The 15,470-nt window shown below is 45.8% G+C and overlaps 1 protein-coding gene across 1 annotated transcript; it reads right to left on the reverse strand.

The window, feature by feature from the left end:
- Window positions 1–268: 268 nt before the first annotated feature.
- On the reverse strand, window positions 269–1,402 carry MAGEA1 (MAGE family member A1). Its single transcript, XM_025373308.1, is given in 2 exon segments — window positions 269–1,281; window positions 1,357–1,402. A coding segment is annotated over 1 exon segment (948 nt). The 5' UTR covers window positions 1,217–1,281; window positions 1,357–1,402.
- Between the last annotated feature and the right edge of the window lie 14,068 nt (window positions 1,403–15,470).

The raw sequence follows: 15,470 nt of genomic DNA on the forward strand, positions 1-15,470 counted from the left end.
CACCAGCTGGTTTGGAGATTAATATAATCAGACATACTATGGCTTTTTTGTTTGTTTTTTGGAAGACAGAGTCTCATTCTGTTGCCCATGCTGGAGTGCAGTGGTGTGATCTCGGCTCACTGTAACCTCTACCTCCTGGGTTCCAGCTCTCTTCCAACAGAGTGAAGAATGGGCCTCATGGCACACGAAGCAGAGGAAGCTGCTGAACAGGGCCCTGGAAGGTGCACTGGCCCAGCCCCGCTCCCACTGCCCTGGCTGCGACTGATGCTCAGACTCCCTCTTCCTCCTCTCTCAAAGCTGCTTCATGCAGGGATGGGTAGGAAATGCAAACTCTTGCACTGACCCTGACCACATGCTCCAGGACTTTCATATAGCTGGTTTCAGTGAGGGCCCTTGGGCCCCACAGGAACTCGTAGCGTGCCGGATCACTGCTGGGCACCTGTCGGTACTCCAGTTAGTTTTCTTGCACCAAATATTGGGTGAGCAGCTTCCAGGGCTCCCCATAAACATTGTGCTCCCTCCCATCATACACCTCCATCACACTCAGCTCCTCCCAGACTTCCTCCTCAGATGCGCAGTCGCCCTCCATTGCGATCATGCCCAGGACGATTATCAGGAGGCCTGTCTTGGGAAAGATCTGATTATCACCCAGCAGGCCATTGCAGGAGAAGCCCAAGCAGGTGATAAGGACATAGGAGTGGCCCGTGGGGTCCACTTCCTTCATATCAATGCCAAAGATCAATTTCAGGGACTCGGAGGTTTTGCAGAAGATCACAGGAAAGTAGCGTTTGTAATTTTGGATGACACTCTCCAGAATTTCTGCCTTTGTGACCGGCTTCTTGGCTTTATACTTGAGGAGCAGAAAATGAACCAACCCAGCCACCTTGTTAGTGAATGCTGCTCGGACCACGGACTCCGGGTCAGGAGAGGTGCTTGGCCCTTCCTCTTCTTGGCCGCTGCAGCCTTCATCAGATTGCCTCCAGAGAGTGTAGCTGATGGTAGTGGGGAAGGCGGAGGCTTCCTGAGGACTCTGGGGAGGACCTGTTGACCCAGCAGTAGGCACCTCCCACAGTGTGCCCAGGACCAGAGTAGAGGAGGCGGCAGCCTCCTGCTCCTCAGCAGCAGAAGCCTGTGCACCCACCAGGCACGGGGCCTCCTCTGCGGTCTCAAGGCCTTCCACAGGCTTGCATTGCTGACTCTTCTTTGCAACAGACATGATGACTCTGGTCAGGGCAGCAGGCAGGAGTGTGGGCAGGAGTTGGACAATGGAGACCCATAGTCCTGGGGAGAGAGGGAGCATGTGAGAGGCCTCAGCTGAGAACTGAACCTTGGAGACTCTAACAAAGGCCTACTTACAGATCTTCTCCTTGGTGCTCCTCTGTGGCCTCCAGGGAATCCTGTCCTCCGGGTTGGCCTATTCCCTTAGAACCTGAAGGAAGAATTGAGAGGGCACCTCAGGGTACAGCTGGCCAGCAGAGGTCGATTCTTCAGGACTGACCACAGTAGAGAGGTGAGGCCAGACTCTCTGGAGTCCCATGTGTCCCATGGCAGGTGGGGCCCTTAATGTGCATTCAGGGCAAACATTAGCTACTGGCACCGCCTGTGCATCCTCTGCTCTGTGACATGAGGACACTGTCTCAGACCAAGGCCTCACTGCCTGGTTCCTGGAGCTCCTTGAAGAGGAATCCAGGGGCCCTCAGGGTGCAGACTGCAAGCACAGCCCTGGGCCCTCAGTGCTATCAGGAGGGTGGGCTGGACTCTGTGACGTCCCCACTCTCATGGAGTGGATTGTCCCCTCTGTACTCACGCAGGGCCCTCACCTTTTTCCTGGCAGGGCCTGAATTCCACCCTTTTGCTGCTCCAAGAAATGCAGATCAGGTGCTCACGTCCCTAATAAGGAACAGGACAGGAGGGGACCCACGTCTGGCCACACGTGCCTAGGTCCTCGGGGAAGGACAGCAAGAAATAACAAAATTCAGTGGAATTAATGTGTTCTGGGTGAGGCGCCTGTTTGGTCCTCACCTTGACTCCTGGCAGAGCCTGGGATGCTCCCGCTACTGACCTGAGTGCAGCCCCTCAGACGAAGGCCTTTCCCTCCCTGACATCAGTGATCCCAGAATAAGTGAGTGACCTCAGGAGACAGCCCTGCCCATGCTCTGTGGGGTGACAGTAGGGGCAGGGAGGATTTCTCTGCTGTCCCTGTCAGCGTTCTGGCGCACACGTACCCTTGGTGGATCCTGGGATTTCTCTTTCGACCAGATGGGGTCCCCTATGTTTGCCTGAGTCACCCTCTGAGAATAAAGTCCTCACCTCCCTGAGATCTGGAAACAGGAGTGAGACACAGCCACATCCTGACACCCCACGTGAGGGATCCAGGGCTGACTCCTTTGGTTCTGGGGTGAGGGTTCTGATGGCCTACTGTGGGTTACTCATCTTTCCTCCTACCAGGGCCTGCGCTCCCTCATCCCCCAATTCCTTGAGATAAGTAGACATCACTCCATTACCCCAAGACCCCATCTCCCAGAAGGCTCCTCAACTTTCTGCCTATGGTACAAATGAGACTGGAACATATGGCCATCCATGATCTGGTCCTCCCAGAGCTATAACAGGGGACAGCCAGACTCTGTGGAGTCCCTTCTTTCTGAGCCGGGGGTATCCCCAGTCCTCATGAAGCGTGCACACCTTGGGCCTTGAAGATCCTGGGACTCCTCCCTCTCTTGACCTGAGGCCCCACTTCTCATAAGGAAAGAGACCACTACTACATCTGCTGTCCTCCTCCCTCCACCTTGCCTAGTTCACAAACAAGCAGAAAGAGAGAAAGCAAAAAGTTAGAAAGAAACAAAAGTAAGATAAATAGCCAGACAACCTTGGCACCACTACCCGGCCCTAGGAGTTTAAAAAAAGTAATAATAATAACTCAACCCCTGACCTAAACTACTTGTGTTATCTGTAAATTCCAGACACTGTATGAAAAAAAGCACTGTAAAACTTTTTGTTCTGTTAGCTGATGCATGTAGCCCCCAGTCACGTTTCCCATGCTTGCTCGATTTATCACCACCCTTTCACGTGGACCCCTTAAAGTTGTAAGCCTTTAAAAAGGCCAAGTATTTATTTTCGGGGAGCTCGGCTCTTAAGACTCGAGTCTGCCGACGCTCCCGGCTGAAAAAAAAACCTCTTCCTTCTTTAATCTGGTGTCTGAGGAGTTTTGTCTGCCACTCGTCCTGCTACACTCAGACCACAGCTCTGTCCTCTGTCACCTCAAAGGTGCAGGAAGGGCCACTTGTGGCCACCATCCCTGGACCTCCCAGGGTGGAGATCCCCACTGATCTGGATTCCAAGGTCACCTGAATCCTCCCTCCTCTCCTCCTCATGATCCTGACAGGTCCCACCTCTATGCTGATCTGAGTCCCCATCACTCTAATTCTTGAGGCAGAAGGAGGCAGCCTCAGTCTCAGATGGGGGTGAGGGTGGATCTCCTGTCCTAGGGTGCTGGGTTCCCTGAAGCCTCCCTCATTTCCAAGCAGGGGCCTCCCTCTGCTCCCCTGAGGTCCTGTTCAAGCCCCTTCCCTTCCAAAGCCCCTTCCCTCTATCAGCCCTGGATAGGGACGTCAAGATCGGTATGCCTGGCCGCCATTCCCAGGGCTTCCACGGGTTGACAGCAGGGATTCTGACAAGATGTGGTTGTGGGTAGCGGGTGGGGATGGGAATGTGAGTGGCGTGGGAGTGGAGACGAGGATACAGGTGGGGGTGAGGGAGCCTCAGTTCCCTCTCAGGGTCCTGATGTTGATGCTGGGTGGATGCCTGGACCTTGATGCCTGGGCCCTGCCCTCTCCTGACCAGCCCTGCCCTCGTCACATAAGCTCCGACTCCAGATTCTCCTGTGGGTTAAACGGTAGTGGGGACAGTGGTGGCCAGAGTCCCCTGCAGGTTAAGCTTAGAAGTCTGCTCCATGTTGGTGCTCCAGGGCTGGCAGCAGAGGTGGTACTGGATCATTTTGGGGCCATCTACCTGGAGTGGAGGCCTCCTAAGGCTTTCTACAGCTTCTGACCTTGTCTCCTCCCAGAGCTTCAGACCACTCCCCTCAGCCGATCGCAAGCCACCCCTCAGAACCATTAGATGAACCTGACTTCTCTCAGATCTGTGAGGTGCAAGTCGGTGTCACATCGGGCCATCCAGGGCTTCCCTGGGTTGAGAGCAGGGGCAAGCCGGATTCTGCCAGAATGAGGGAGCGGATGGGAGTGGGGCACATGAGAGAGATGAGGGTGGGGCTGGGGGGAATGAGAGTGGGGTGGCAGAAGGGTTGGAGCTGGTGCTGGGGGTGGAGGGTTGTGGTCAGGTGACGGAGTGGGGGTAGGGGATGCGGGTGGAGGTGTGGCTGAGAAGATGGGGGTTGGGTGGGGAATGGGAATGTGAATGGGGTAGGAATGGGGATTGGAGTGCAGTCTTGGGGGCCCACAGCCCTCCCTCTGGGTCCTAACCTTGATGCCTGGCAGAGCCTGTGCCCTGCCTCTCCTAACCAGTCCTGCCCCGGTCACAACAACCTCTGACTCCAGAGCCTGGGGAGAAGAACCTGGTGTCTCTCAAGGCTTATGGAGCAGGGGTCTGGGGGCAGCCCAGGCTGAGACGTCTTCCCTCGGGTGGTCCAGGGCTGGCAGCAAGGGTGGCGCTAGAATATTCTGGGCTCTCTATCTGGGGTGGCGGGGTCCTCAGTCCTCCCTCAGCCTCTCACCTTGCCTCCTCACAGCGCCTGGACCCGGTTCCCTCGGCCGAACTCACGCAGTCCCTTAGACTGGGAACCTCGCTTCTCTCTGCTCCCCAATGCGCAAGTCAGTGGCGTCACATCCGGGCACCCGGATGTTCCCAGGCGGGAACCGGATCCTGCCTGGGTGGGGGTGGGAGTGGGCGTGGGGGTGGGGGTTGGCGTGGGCGTGGGGGTGGGGGTGGGGGTGGGGGTGGCGGTGGCGGTGAGGGTGGAAAGGTAGGGCAGATGGGAATCAGGGTGGAGGGATGGGGTGGGGGATGTGGGATGGGGTGGGAATGGCAATGAAGTGGGGGATGGGTCACGGGAGTGGGCATTGGAGTGGGGGTTGGGTCACGGGAGTGGGGTCTTGGGGACCCTCAGCCCTCCTTGAGAATCCTGAGCGTGACGTCTGGCAGAGCCTGGATGCTGCCCTCTCCTAAGCAGCCCTTCCCTGGTCACATGAGCTCTGACTCCAGAGTCCCCAGTGGCTTAAGCAGCAGGGGGCTGGGGGTGGCGCAGCCTAAGAAGTCCACCACCAGGTGGTCCAGGGCTGGCAGGAGGGGCGGCGCTGGATTATTTGGGGCCCTCTATCTGGGGTAAGTGGGTCCTCAGTCCTCCCTCAGCGTGTCACCTTGCCTTCTTACAGAGCCTGAGCCCGCTTCCCTCCACCGATCTCAAGCCACCCCTGAGACCGAGAACCTCGCTTCTCTCTAACCACTAATGTCCAAGTCAGTGGCGTCACATCCGGGCACCTGGGCTTCCCTGGGTTGAGAGCAGGGGCAGAACCGGATTCTGCCTGGATTGGGATGGGGGTGAGTGTGAAAATGTTTGGATGGGTGGGGTAAAGGGAGGCATCGGGGGTGGTAGGGGAGGGATGCCAGTGGTGCCTCGGGGCTTAAGTCATGATGGTGGTGGTGGTGGTGGTGGGCGTGGGATTGGGGGACTCTCAGTTACCCCTCAGGGTCCTGACTTTGATGCCTGGCAGAGTCTGGACCCCCATCTTCTGCCAATTGTGTCTGCTCCTCTCCCACCAAGTCTCTGGCCCCCAATCCCATGAGGTGGCAGTGGGAGGAGGGGTGTGATCGGGTCGTGGTGACATTGCCAGGGTCTTCCAGGGCTGACAGGAGGGCTGAGCTGGATTCTGTGGCCTATCTACGTCGGGAGAGTGGACCCTCAGTCCCCACTCAGGAGGGCCCTCCTCCTGGCTCCTGGCACTTTGATGAAGTGGTGGTTGGGAGATGCTGTTTCTGCCACCTCTGAGCATTTGCCCAGCTGCACCTATTGCAGAGAATGGCTGCGGGTCCCAGGCCAGGTGCTCCCTGCAGAGTGGCAGCTCCCGCGATTGTAGTGACCTCTCAGAGAAGACGCACACCTTCCCACGGGGGCTCCTCCCCAGTCAGAGCTACACTTGGCAAACCTTTTGTCCTCAAAGTAATATGTTTTACGGCCGGGCACGGTGGCTCACGCCTGTAATCCCAACACTTTGGGAGGCTGAGGCGGGCAGATCACTTGAGGTCAGGGGTTCAAGACCAGCCTGGCCAACATGATGAAACCCCATCTCTACACAAAATACAAAAATTAGCCGGGTGTGGTAGTGCTCAGGAGGCTGAGGCGTGAGAATCGCTTGCACCTGGAAGCGGAGTTTGCAGTAAACCGAGATTGTGCCATTGCACTCTAGCGTGGGCCTCACAACAGAGTGACACTCTGTCTCAAAAAATTTTAAAAAATGAAAAAGAAATACACTTCACGTATCTTCCAAGGAGATATATATATATATATTTCTAGGAAAGAATACCTACCAGTAGTATGCATGATTCACTCTTATATTCTATTGTACTTCTTTTCCATTCTTTAAGTTCTGCTGAAACAACTTTTTTTGAAACACAATTTCTCACCCACTATGTTGGTGTCTGGTTGTTATTAGCGGAACTCTTGATCCATACTGTCTTATAAAAGCCCTGTTTTGTTTAGTTTTGTTTTTTTGTTTTGTTTTGTTTTGTTTTTTGTTTTGTTTTGTTTTGTTTTGAGACAGAGTCTCACTCTGTCGCCCAGGCTGGAGTGTAGTGGCGCGATCTTGGCTCACTGCAAGCTCCGCCTCTTGGGTTCACGCCATTCTCCGGCCTCAGCTCCCGAGTAGCTGGGACTACAGGCATCTGCCACCACGTCCGGCTAATTTTTTTGTATTTTTAGTAGAGACAGGGTTTCACCGTGTTACCCAGGATGGTCTCGATCTCCTGACCTCGTGATCTGCCCACCCCTGCCTCCCAAAGTGCTGGGATTACAGGAGTGAGCCACCATGCCCGGCCAACCAACCCTGTTTAACCGGTGTCCTGCTGTTGCCCTAGGGCTACTAGCATCATGTTTTGAGGAGCTGCCTCAGATTGTGTAATGAAGTGAAGTGGAAATTGGAAAACTTTCATTCTAAAGTTTTGTTAACTGCAGTCTAGGCAGGCTACAGACCTCCCCAATATCCCTGCTGCCAACCCCCCTCCAACCGAGACTGCAAGTGTCAAACACAATTACCAGTTCAACAGTCTTCAGCATTACCCAGGGCTTTCTCTATTTTGTTGCTTAGATTTTGTTGCTGATATTGTGTCTTTCTCCTTCTTTTTCCCTTCTATAATTTTCCAGGGTTGATTTGTGAAGCAGAGAACAGCAGCCCAAGTTAGATTGTCATGTTGGCAGCTACAGGTAAGACATAACTTGTATATAATTGAAGGAAAATTGACATTTTTACAGTGTTCTCTTTCTCTTCAATGAATATGTTATGCTCCTCTATAATATGTATGTGTATATGTGTGTGTGTATATATATATATATATGCATAAATATGTCTCAGTTGGAGGGGGTTTGGCACCAGGGATATTGGGGAGTTCTGTAGCCTGCCTGGACTGCAGTTGATAAAATGGTTAGAACTCACATACATATGTGTAGATAGATAGATAGATAGATAGATAGATAGATAGATAGATAGATGGCATCTCGCTCTGTCTACCTGGCTGGAGTGCAGTGACACTATCTTGGCTCACTCTGCATCCCAAGTTCCAGCGATTCTCCTTCCTTAACCTACCGAGTAGCTGGGATTACAGGTACACGGCACCACACCCAGTTAATTTTTGTATTTTTAGTAGAGATGGAGTTTCACCACGTTGGCCAAGTGTGTCTGGAACTCCTGACCTCAAGTGATCTGCCCGCCTCAGCCTCCCAAAGTACTGGGATTATAGGCGTGAGCCACCGTGCCCAGCCTCCTGTATTAATTTCAAACTCCTTTTACTTGAATCTGTCAGTATACTGTGATAGTTGCCTCTATAAGGACCTTCTACATTTTTGCTAGGCTTCTTTTTAGGTAATTCTTGGATTTTGATGCTATTGAAAAAGGCATATTGTCTATTGAGTGTTCTAGTTACTGATTGCTTTCATCTGGCAAAGATTTTGATCTTGCTATTGTAATCTGTTGTACACCTCATTCGGAAAGCCCATTCACTTGACTCTTCCACATGCCTACTCCTTTGAATTTTCAAGACTGATAATGTTGTTATCGCTAAACATCATATATTTTTTCCAATATTCATATTCCTTATTTATGTTGATATTTATAGCTCTGACTTTGTGTCTCAATACTGATTTAAAAGCTGGAGATAATACCCTACATCTAATTATTTTCCCTCTCTTTAATAATAAGTCTTCGAACATTTAGCATTTATGCATATTTGCTGTTGATTTTAGTAAATGGAAATTCTCTTTCAAAAGAAGTTAACTAAATATGTTTACCTTGAACTCATATTGAATTTCCTTCAAAAGCTTTTCCTATACCCAGTGACATGAGCACATATCTTTTTCTTCTCCATTTTGTATGTAAGGAATTACAATGAAACACGTTTCTTTTTTGTAATCTTGAACCATATTTTCTTTCCTTGGGCAGAGCCTGTTCATTTAATATGCTAATTTACGTAGGATATGTAGTGTTATGTATGAGAGCTTCCTTCGTGTGTTTCTTTCCATGGGGATGGGGGTGGTCCTCATCTGGTTTTTGTATCCAGGAGGGCTAGTCTGGGAGATGGAATTGAACAATAGTCTATATTTTGTATGCCTTGGAAGAGTTGAGATAAAATGGTAGGTAGTTTTTCCTGATCATTTTGTTCAATCAGCCTCCAAGACCGCCTAGACTGGAACATTTGAGGGTGGCTTGAGCTGTGAATACTGTACTGTATCAGTTTGTATAGTTTAATTTTTCCTTTTATTTTTGGACCAATTTGGAAATTTATTTATTTTATTTCTGCAAAGTGTTCAGTTTCACATAGGATTTCACTTTAAATGGTGTGAAATTTGCGATAAAACCTTTCCATTAGGAAGCGCCTCAAAAACCTTGAATAATAGAATAACATAATTAACTCAGAACACCTGGTACTCAGCATCAACAACCTTCAATACATGGCACATCTGGTTCCAGTTCGATGCTCACCTACTTGCATCTCAGCTGCCGGAATAATGTGGAGCAAATCTAAGACGTCATTCCATTTCATCTCTAAATACCTCAATATGTTTTCCTGAAAGTTAAGGACTTCATATTAACTAAAATCCCAAAACAGTTTTCATTTCTAAAAAAATTAAATGCTTATCAGATGTTCAACTGATTTACACACTTATCTGGCAGACTTAAACTTTATAAAAATATGTTTATTTGAATGAGAGCCCAAACATGGTATTATACAGTGATGTTTTTGTCATTATAACCCTTAACTTTTCCGTCATCTGTAGGTCCCCTCCACTGGACCTGTTTCCCTGCCATTGTTTTGTTGTTGTTGGAAAGAAACAGATCCTGCGTTCTCTTCAGTTTTCCATAGTCTGGGTTTTGCTGAATGCAACACTGTGATATCCTTTATCATATTCCTCAGCCCTTCATTTCTAGGGCTACAAGATGCTCCTGGTTCATCTTGTTTATGCCCTGCCCCAGTGCTAAACTAAGCCATTTCTCCAATGGTCTGGTTCACTTCATTGGGAAACGGTTCTAGGAATCGACATCTGGGTTCTAGGTGTGCTCCTTTCTACCGGGTAGTTTTTAGTCATAGGCTTCTCTGCTGAGAACAATGAAATATATACTTGTATATATCACGTATATACACATCTGTTAAATTTATATATGTAAACATTTGCCTCTATATTAAATTAAATACGATTTTAAACTGAGATCTTCAACTCTAATCCATTACCACAAGGATCATTCTAGCTTCCTCTCCTTGTTTATCTATAGTCTACCCCTCCATCCATGAGAAACCTGTCTCCCATCATCCACCATCCATTTAGTTAATAGTTTAATACCAGCATGCATCTACAGCAGATTCGGATTTGGTAACCCATAACGTGCCTCCGTGAGAAAAAAAAAAAAAAAAAGCAAAAAAAACTTGTATCGGTTAGAGTGCAGTACTTCTGTGTAGCTCCTTTGGCCTTTAGTCTTACAGATTCCACTCATTTTCAACTTTATTAAGACAGTAATAATGACCTCATAATTCCCCCCACTTGCTTCACTGAGGTAATTTCATACATTTATCTAGGTTTGTGTGTGTGTGTGTGCATGTGCGCAACATTCTGCATCTGTCCTACAATTTTTCCAACCTCTTAAGTTATTTTTTAAATTTGCACACGTTAAGCTTTACTTTTTGTGCTGTAAGCATCTATGGGTTTTGAAAAATGTCTGGTGCCCTTGTCTCTGTCCATTTGGGCTGCCCTAACAAAAATACCATAGACTGGGAGGCATATAAATGACAGAATTTTATTTCTCATACTTCTGGCGGCTGGGAAGTCCAAGATCAGGTTCAACATTTGCTGACAAATTTTGTGTCTGGCAGGAACCTGCTTCACAGTTCATAGACAACTTTCTTTCCTGTGTCCTCACATGGAAGAAGGGGCAAGGGATCTCTGTGGGGTCTGTTTAATAAAGACACTAATGCTATTCATGATGGCTCTGCTGCCATGATTTAATCAGCCCCCAAATACCCCACCTCCTACGTATTACCATCACCTTGGTGTTAGGATTTCAACATATGAATTTTCTGGAAAGACAAACATTCAGACCTAGGCAACCCTGTATCCACCATTGCAGTATCATGCATGGTAATTTCACTGCACTAATAAGTAGCTTGTGCTTCTCCTATATCCCCTTGGCTCCCACTGATAGGTTTATGATATCTGTAATTTTGCCTTTTCCAGAATGTCATATAAATGAAATCTTACGCTATCTAAGCTTTTCAGACTGTATTCTTTCATATAGCAATATGAGCATAAGACTCACCCATGTCTTTGTGTGGCTTGTAACGTATCCTTTTATTGACTAATAGTATCTCATTGTATGGTTATGTCATGTTTTGTTATCCATTCACCTAATGCAATATATCTTGGATGTGTCTATTTTTAGTGATTATAAAATAAACTGTTGTATACATTCATACACAAGTTTTTATGTAGAAATAAGTTTTAAAATCAGCTAGATAAAATGCCTAGGAGTATGATTGCTGAATCTTATGATAAGACTATGTTTAGTTTTTTAAAGGAAATGCCAAATTATCTTCCAAAGTCATTTTGCATTTCTACCAGCAATGAATGAAAGTTTCTGTTGCTCCACATTTTCACTAGCAATTAGTCTTGAATTTTTTTTTTGGTGGGGGGGGGGATTTCAGATATTCTAGAAGATATATAGTGGTGTCTCATTTTAGCACACAATTCTCTAGTGACAAAGGACGTTCAGCACTTTCAATCTGTTTATTTGCCATCTGTGTATCTTCTTTGGTGAAACATCTGTTCAGATCTTTTGACTATTTTCAGTTATTTTTCTATTGTTGAGTTTTAAGAATCCATGTATATATAGAGACATGTTCTTTGCCAGAAATGTGTACTACAGATGTTTACTCTTAGTCTGTAGCTTTTGTTTTCATTCTGTTTACAGTGTCTTTTGAAGAGTATAAAACTTTTATTTTAATACACTCTAATTTGGCAATTTTTTCTTTCATTGATCATGATTTTGTTGTTGAATTTAAAAACACATCACCAAACTCAAACTTATGTAGCTATTCTCTTATGTTTTCTTAGAGAAGCTATATAGTTTTTGCATTTTGCATTATCTCTATGATGTATCTTTGGTTAATTTTTGTGAAATACCTAAGGATTTGTGTATGATGTTATAATTATCATTATTATTGTTTATGTATAGATGTCTAATTATTCAAGCTCCATTTGTTAGAAAAACTATACTTTCACCATTATTGCCTTTGTTGTAAATCACCTGACTATATATATGTAGGTCTATTTCCTAGCTCTATTCTGATTTATTAATCTATGTATCTATTCTTTGTTAATGCTTATGTCCTCCACCACATTCATATTTTGAAGCCCTGTTTCCAAGGGTATCCATATTTGGAGATTAGGCCTCTAAGGATTTAATTAATTTTAAAAGAGATCATAAGGGTGGCCCCTTGATCTCATAGGATTAGTGAGCTTATAAGAATGGACACAAGAAAGCATTCTTGTGCCTACATGAGCACTCCCTACCCCATCTCCATGCACATGCACAGAGGAAAGGCCAATAAAGGACATAATTAACAGAGGGCATCTACAAGCCAGGAGTAAACCCATTGCCAGTAAATGACCACACCAGTCCTTGACCTGGAATTTCTAGCCTCCAGAACTGTTAAAAAAATTTCTGTTGTTTCACCTACTGACTCGATGGCATTTTGTTATGGCAGCCAAAGCTGACTAAGGGATAGCCCCAGATAACAGAATATTTCTTCTGTTTTCTCCTAGAAATAAAATGATGTTGACGTTTAGGTCTATGGTTCATATTGAGTTACACTTTTTTATTGTGTATATCTTTTTTAAAATCTTACTTTAAGTTCTGGAATACATGTGCTGAAAGTGCAGGTTTGTTACATAGATATACATGTGCCATGGTGATTTGCTCCACCTATCTACCTGTCATCTAGATTTTAAGCTCTGCATACATTAGGTATTTTTCCTAATGTTCTCCTCCCCTATCCCCCAACCCCACAACAGGTTCCAGTGTATAATGTTCCCCTCCCTGTGTCCATGTGTTCTCACTGAGTTACATTTTTATATGGTGCAAGATATGTTTGGTGGTTAGCTGTATGTGTCAACTTGTCTAGGCTATAGTACTCAGTTGTGTGGTCAAACACTAGTCTAGATGTTACTGTAAAGGTATTTTGTAGATATGATCGACATTTGCAATCAGTTAAATTTAAGTAAAGCAGTTTACCCTCCGTAATGTTGGTGGGCCTCATCCAACTAGTTGAACATCTTAAGAGAAAAAAACAATTATTCCTGGAAAAGGTATTCTAACACAAGACTGTTATATAAAAATGCTGTGTGAATTTCTAGCCTGCTGGTCTACCTTACAGATTTTTAACGTACCAGACCTCATAATCCCATGAGATAATTCCGTATGTATCTTTCTCTGTTCTGTCTCTCCCTTTTTAGATAGGTATATAAATAGATAAAGTATGCATTGAAATTTGGGTTTGCATATAGATATTGCATTAGTCTGTTCTCACACTGCTATGAAGAAATATCCAAGACTGGGTAATTTAACAGAAAACAGGCTTAATTGACTCACAGTTCCACATTGCTGGGGAGGCATCAGGAAACTTACAATCATGGCGGAAGGCAAAAGAGAAGCAGGCACCTTCTTCACAGGGCAGCAGGATGGAGTGAGTGCAAGCAAGGGAAATGCAAGATGCATATAAAACCATCAGATCTTGTGACACTCACCCATTATCGTGAGAACAACATGGAGCAAACTGTCCCTGTGATCCAATTACTTCCACCTTGTCCTGCCCTTGACCTGTGTAGATTATGGGGATTAAAATTCAAGGTGAGATTTGGGATAGGAGACACAATTGAACACCGGACACCTCTTGCAGATGCTATTACATGAAAAGTGATATTAAGCATTTATTGAATATTTAGGTAAATATTAGAAAAATTCAGCAAACAAAATATTTTACTGCTTAAATCAGTCTTCAGTTTTACCAATTTCCTTCGTAAGTTTTGTTTACAACACGGCCATTTCTTTTTTTTTTTTTCCTTTTTGTTTTTTTGAGACGGAGTTTCACTCTTGTTGCCCAGGCTGGAGTGCAATGACACAATCTCAGCTCACTGCAACCTCCATCTCCCGGGCTCAAGCAATTCTCTTGCCTCAGCCTCCCTAGCAGCTGGGATTACAGGTGCCTGCCACCAGATCCAGCTAATTTTTTGTATTTTAGTAGAGACGGGGTTTCACCATGTCCTTCTTTGCCCTCCTGCCCCGTCACTACTTGTCACTGATGATCCTTCTGTCTCACTACAGAGACAGAAGCAACCCACAGGATACATTCAGTGTCTGAGCACCACATCTTCCACCCACCTTTGTCCATCAGTGCTCACATATTCAATCTTCTCTCCTGTTTAAATGTATGAACTACTATTCCTTCCTGAAGTCAACTTGCTCCCCTGTCCACTAGAGCCCACTGCTTCTCAAGAACATCATTCAGGACTTTCCCCTCCTCTTTCCAACGTTTCCAAGGTTTCCCTCTATATTGTTCCTATCAGCATACAACATGCCAGTCCTTCTGTAATCACTAAGAAAACCACAAAAACTTCTAGCTACTACTTTTTGCCTCAGGTTACTACCCCAGTTCTTTCTTCCCAATTATCTCTTGTCCTTTCCAATCAGTCCTTTGCACCCACCATTCCACCAAACCACTCTTACTAAGGATATCAAAGGGCCTCCATATGCCAAGTCGCCCTCCTTCGGCCTATCAGCAGCATGTGATGAGCTGGTCCTCTCTCCTTCTAAAAGGTCTTCTTTACTGTGTTTCAACTGGTTTTCTTTTACTTATTTGTTCACTCATTCTTAGGCTTCATTACTGATGCCTCAATTCTGCGGGAGCTCAAAGTACTGAAGGAACCTGGAATCAGTCCTTAGACTTCCCTTTTATGTTTACAGTCATTCCCTAGGTGATCTCTCCTAGTCTCCTTGATTAAACGCAATCTGTGTGATATTAATTCCCGCTCTGGTGTCCTCAGCTCCTACCACTCTCCTGAATATGAGGCTCATATATCCAGGATATATTGCTTATCCCTACTTGACATCTGCCCTCAGGTGCTTCATATGCACCTCAAATTTAACATTTCCAAAACCGAGCTGATCAACCAACACTCATAATTTCTTTATATGAATAATCCCTTTGCTTTTGGATAAGAAGTGTGTGATCATGGCACAATCAAGGCATGGATGAAAAAAGAAAGCTAGTAAATGTAAGATGGAAGCTATCTTAACATACCTTAGCTAATATAAATTAAGGAAGATTTATTGTATTACAAATTTTCCAGAAAAAAATGCATTTTTCTCTGCAAGTGCTTTAGTTTTAATTTTCTCTTTTTGAGTAGTATATAGGTTGAGATATGACGAATAGACTTAATTTGGGTATTATACCCCTTTATCATCTACGATTTCCAAACAGGAATATTTCATTTTCCTCACTTTCTCACAATAAGAATTCTGTATATATGTGTGTGTGTGTGTGTGTGTATACATATACAGTGAACCCAATTCAGTGAAACTTACAAGTTATTTACAATATAACTTTAGTCTTTATGTAATTAAATACAAATAACTATTACAAGACTAAATGTTTAAGACTTGTAACTTTAATTCAGCAAGCACATTCATGGAATGAATACA

This window comes from Theropithecus gelada, chromosome X (assembly GCF_003255815.1).
Source record: "Theropithecus gelada isolate Dixy chromosome X, Tgel_1.0, whole genome shotgun sequence".
NCBI classification, from domain to species: Eukaryota; Metazoa; Chordata; class Mammalia; order Primates; family Cercopithecidae; genus Theropithecus; species Theropithecus gelada.